The sequence below is a fragment of the Nicotiana tabacum genome, chromosome 5, assembly GCF_000715075.1.
Source record: "Nicotiana tabacum cultivar K326 chromosome 5, ASM71507v2, whole genome shotgun sequence".
NCBI lineage: Eukaryota > Viridiplantae > Streptophyta > Magnoliopsida > Solanales > Solanaceae > Nicotiana > Nicotiana tabacum.
The window spans coordinates 159727156-159732769 of record NC_134084.1 but is presented as its reverse complement, the minus strand read 5'-3'; the positions used below and the strand labels follow the sequence as shown (position 1 = coordinate 159732769).

Below are 5614 nucleotides of genomic sequence, written 5' to 3'. Positions count from 1 at the left end.
AATATCCCTATAATATTGCATTTTAATACCCTATTTAATCTTTTATTTTCCCATAAATGTATTACATAATTACGAGGCAACTCTTATATTTTCAATATTTTAGTGCATTCCTATGACTAATTGGTCAAAATTCCAAAGACATGAGGTGTATATAATAACTAAACTAGTTTTGTACACGGATTGCAGTAAACCATTCATTCACTCTTTTCAATCTCAACCTTTACAAATACTGTTTATTATTAAACTTTAGGAGTGACTTAAGCAACTTCCTTCGCTCTACCATTAGACAAAATCAAAGGAGAGAGAGAGAAAAAGAACTCCAAAAAAACACAAAGGTATGAAATAATAACACAAATGATGTTGTGTGCATGTTCAAAAGAACATCGACTTGTAATTAGGGGAATAAAATAAAATAAAATAAAAAAAAAAACAAGAAAGAGGCAGAATACAAGGAGTTGAATTGATCAGCACCCCATTTTTTATTTCATAATAATGGCACAAATGCAACCTGAAAAAGTTGCTTCTAGTGTCCAAGAATCTACTCCAGAAAAATTTGTTGCTAAAGTTTATTATAACAAGAAGCTGGCCAAGAACAATAATAATAAGCAGCAGCAGATCAATGCTGCTGCCTACAATACTAATGGTGGATCTTTCAAGTTCAATGTTCAAGCCCCCGAATTCGTGCCGAAATCACATGCCACAATCCCCATTTCAGGATATATTTATCCCTATTTTCAGTATGTTAATACAACAATAACAACTACTACTAATGATTGGATATCTGGGGGTGATCTTACTATCTCCTTTGTTCAAGAACCAAGTTTTGTTTCAACTTTGTCTCAGAAGGATATCCTTCCTGAAGAACTCAGGCTAAAAGTCATCAAACAGGTCATCTATTCTTCTTTTCTCTTTTGTTGAGTTGAATTCTTCTCATTTGTGTAAAGTGGTCTCATATATACTTAATTTTATTATGTCCCTACACGAGTTTTGAGCATATTTTTTTTTCATGCACCAAATAGATAGTGAGATTTGAATCTAAGACCTCTTGTATGCTTCGATACCATGTTGAAGTGCGTGATCATGTCATTAAGATATTAAGCTCTCAACAATTTGATCTTGTTAACGTTCTTTGTTTTCCCTTCTAATGGTGTTTGGATCAAATTGCCATTGAGTTCTGGTCATTGGTTATCATTCTTTATACAGTCAAACCTCTCTATAATAGCATCCTCATATAACAGACATTCACTATAACGGCCAAAAAATATCTGAATAAACGAGATTGTTATAGAGAAGTTTGACTGTATTCCAATTTATGTCCTTATTGACCGGTCATTTTTTATATTGATCAACATGTCTGATTCAGATGGACGCTTTGATAAAATAGAAAAATAAGGTTATGATAACAAATATGGATTTTAATTAGTTTTTGATGTGGGGAGAAAATCGGGCTCAAAAGGAGTATGAAAAACATATGTAATGTAATCTATTTAAAGCAGAAAGGGCGTTGCAGCCTGAGCAACTTCGTCCTATCATTCCTTCTTTACTTGTTCGCTATTGCTTGACAGTTAATCGCTAAATGAGGGATGTTTGCGTATGTAATAAGAGCCTAAATCTCATAAATACAACTGCAGATTTTGTTCTGTTACATAACTCTTCATAAACACTGCTATAAGAATAGTAACATTCTGCTCTAATTTTTTTCTAGCATGGTTTATCACTGCAATCTTTATTGCCTTTTTACTACATTTTGAGGATTTGTAACTAAAATGTGATAGTTTATATGTTTGATAGGTTGAATACCAACTTAGTGACATGAGCTTGCTCGCAAATGAGAGCTTGTTGAAACAAATGAATAAGGATCCTAAAGGCTTTGGTAAGTACTATTGATACATAGTTAAAGAAATAGTCTACAGATTTTCAATTCATCAGTTTGACAAATTCTTGAGAAATATGTTTAATTACTATGTACAGTTCCCATTTCTTCTGTTTCGGCTACAAAGAAAATCAAGTCCCTCATCACCAACAACCAATTAACTCTTTCTCATGCCCTCCTTTCCTCTACAAAGCTGGTACGTTTTGAATTCTAGTCGCTGTGTTTAATTTCCTTATTGAGTATCTATTGACAACTATGATTTTGTATATATACTTGATTGTTTTCTGAAGATTGTAAGCGATGATGGGAAGAAGGTCAAACGAAAAATCCCATTTACTGACAAGGATAAAGAGGAATTGATGGTACATTTCTTTTCTCATATATATATTGATCTATGGTTTTGATATGTTCATAGTACTAATACTACTACTCTATTTGGTTTGCTTCCTTTCAGTTGCGCACTGTGGTGGCTGAAAATTTACCAGATGATCACTCTCATCACAACATTGAGAAAATATTTAATGTTGCAGGAAGGTGATATTCTTGAATCTTCTCGACACATTTTATCTCTGCTACATTTATTTGTTTCCAACTCACATATTATGGTTCTTATTGTAAGTGTCAAAACCATCCGAGTATGCCATCCTCAAGATCCTAACACACGAACTAGAGGAGACTTGGGCATCAGCAGTAAGGTATTGAGTACAAACCTGAATTGTTCTGTGTTTTAAAAAGCCGATATTCCCTCTTTATATCAGGATCTAATTCCTTCTGTTTTACTTTCTTATTGCTTTTTGATCGAAAGCTCCATGCACTGATCGAGTTCGAGCATCCAGAAGCAGCTGAGAAAGCAGTATGTCATTATTTTTGTGCTTCCTTTGAAGTTCTTTTCTTTTTCTTTAACTTCATTATATTGTTTTAGTTAAAACTAATTTGGATCACCTAAATCTATTCTTTACCTTAACCTAATCAGGTGGAGAAACTAAATGATGAGAGGAACTGGAGAAAAGGCCTACAAGTGAAGTTGCTGCTCAGGCGTTCAGTAAGTCTAATTTCACTTAATGGAGATCTGAATCTGAATCATTCGGATCTCAGTCCACTAAGTACATTTTGTTGTTTTCATTCACAATAACTAATTTGATCCGAATATGTTTGATTCATTTAGAATTTGTGATCTTAAAATCATTAAAACGATGTTACTTAAAGATTTCTATGAATGTGACCATTTAATATCTCCCCCAACTACTTCACGTTCGTACTTGTGCTTCTATAAGCTCCTGTTTCATTTTTTGGTATATTATTCTTAAAAATGTTGCTAAATTTGCAGCCAAAGTCTGTTCTAAAGAGCAGGAAGTCTGCATTTGATGGCTGTTTCGACGATGAAGATTGGTTAGCTTCTGAACTGACAGATGACTCAAATCACACTAATCAGTCAGAAATAGCGGATAGCAATGTAAGTATGGTCATGACTAAACCAAACATTTGGTTTTGGAGTGTTCAATATCCTGTTATTGACAACCATATACTAAAACATGCATCTTTGTTCATGCTAAAATATACAAATTTCTCTCGCTTCATCCCCTTGTTGTTAGGTCGAAGAGACTTTAGCAACAAAGAAAACATGGGGTAAAGGCCGTGTGAGAGCACGACAAAGAAATCAAATGTTCAATGGTCGCGGCCTACTTGCCTCGTCTCCACAAAGCAGCAACTCTGGTCCATTTGAAGCACCTATGAAACAGGCTACAAAAGGACCAAGAATGCCAGATGGGACCAAAGGTTTCACTATGGGAAGAGGGAAGCCCTTAAATATTAATGTTCAAACTGGAGTACATGTGGTATAATGGAAGATGATCAATTTTGCCCCTGGTTTACTACTCAGTATTCAATGGAAGTCTAGTCAAAGTTTTTGGACTCTTTTTTTTGCAGACCTTTTTGAGCATCTATATTTTCATTCAATAAGAATGTAATAGCAAAAGTGTATAGGTTAAGAAAGGCTATGGCTTCCTTGAGATTACCAATTTTCTTTTGTTCATATATCTTCTTATCATGGGAAATAATACTACTGAGTTTAAGATTCTGCCTCTATTTCACCTCTCATTGTTGTCTCTTAATGTTGTTGTATTTATTGCTAAATGTTTTTTTTTCCCATCTGTTGCTCAATGTTCATCAGTGTGCATTAGTTATAATATGTTGTTGGAAATACGTTACTGATGAATTCACTTTTAGCCTGCAATTGAAATTATTTATATCCGGTAGCCGCAAAAATATATAAAAATTATATATTTTTATATATAACATTTAGAAATGTATACATACACAAAAAATATATATTTTTGATTATTATTTTGTGAATGACTATACAGTGTCATAAGAAATTTGTATAACTAACTTTTGTTTGAAACATAAAGCTTGTGTTACCTCAAAATTTACTGGGAAGTGCTCAAAAGTGAATTGCTTGTAGTGATGTCCCTAGTATCCCCTTATTGTTATTCTCAGCTTTTACGACATAGTTATCTGAGATATGTGTGTTGGTCTAGATTAGCAACTACTCGATGGACTACTCGAAAATAAAAGTACGTGCAAGTTGATTCAGACACCATCTATCTAAAAAAAATCTTGAATGTGTCTCTTAGTTATAGAACACTATATTAGAACCATGTAACAAGATTTGATTGAGAAAACGAAAATAAGAGGAAAGCAAAAGGATTGAGAAAAGGGAAACAAGGAAAGCTTAGTTTCAAAAGTGAAATAATAAAAAGAGGAAGATGGTTGGGTTGCCTCAGGCAGCTGATACTGATTGAACTTTTGTTTTGTACTACCTATCAATCAAACATCTAAATCTGCTCAGCCACCTCCTTATTTTCTTTTCTTGTCTTCTCCTAAAAAAAAGCATAGATCTCATATTTCTCTCTTTTTCTGCATTATATCACTAGTCCCAAGAGAAAGAAGAAGAAAGATAGAGGGAGGTGAGATTCCCTTCCAAGCACAGATATGTGTTTTTACACCTTTCTATGAAAAACCCAGTTTTTTAAAAGGCGTGGGCATCAGGCGAGACGTTTTATATATGCCTCAGCGAGACGTAAGCCCCAAGGCAGCGAGGCGTAAGCCCCATAGATATTTAATTTTTAATATTTTATAAAATAATATAATTATAGTAAATATTTATAAATAGGTAAAATTGCATAAAAATTAAAGAAAATTATAAATATATGAAATATATATATAGATGCGCTCCATCCCCACAAAAAGCTAGTCAAAATAATCTGTTATACGCTACTTACAAGCACAAGTAACTTGAGTTGAAAAGACAGTTTTCTACATGAAAGAACAAAAAAGATGACTTACATGCAATTTGAACTTTGAACTTGCTGCTACGAAGGAGAATGAAGTTCTCTTTATTTTTGCAAAAAAATAAAAATAAAAAAATAAAATTGACTATTCGTTGCTTTTGGGAGATAGTAGCAGACTAGAGGACAAGATAAAGAATTGGAGACTTTCGCCCCACACCATCGCCTCGAGGCATTTTTGGTGCGCCTCGCCTCAGGGCTCGCTCCAAAAATGCGTTTAAAATACTAATTATAGGTAATCTTTTTTACTTTGCAGATTACTAATCTCACTTTTTTTAACGATTATATGTAATTATCTTTTAAGTAATCTGATGATATACTTATCGAATGTGTGTGTTAAATTATAAGGAGGGTAGCAGACAAGTATATTAAGCCAAGTGGCAAAGAAACGAAG

The 5614-nt window shown here is 33.5% G+C and overlaps 1 protein-coding gene across 1 annotated transcript; it reads left to right on the top strand.

Annotated features, from left to right (window-relative positions):
• Positions 1 to 304: 304 nt before the first annotated feature.
• Positions 305 to 3970, top strand: LOC107827035 (la-related protein 6C-like). Its single transcript, XM_016654094.2, has 10 exons — positions 305 to 888; positions 1792 to 1873; positions 1972 to 2069; positions 2164 to 2235; positions 2328 to 2407; positions 2493 to 2568; positions 2679 to 2726; positions 2847 to 2915; positions 3201 to 3326; positions 3466 to 3970. The coding sequence occupies exons 1-10, from the start codon at positions 493 to 495 to the stop codon at positions 3712 to 3714; spliced, it is 1296 nt and encodes a 431-aa protein (XP_016509580.2). The 5' UTR covers positions 305 to 492; the 3' UTR covers positions 3715 to 3970.
• The last annotated feature ends 1644 nt before the right edge of the window (positions 3971 to 5614 follow it).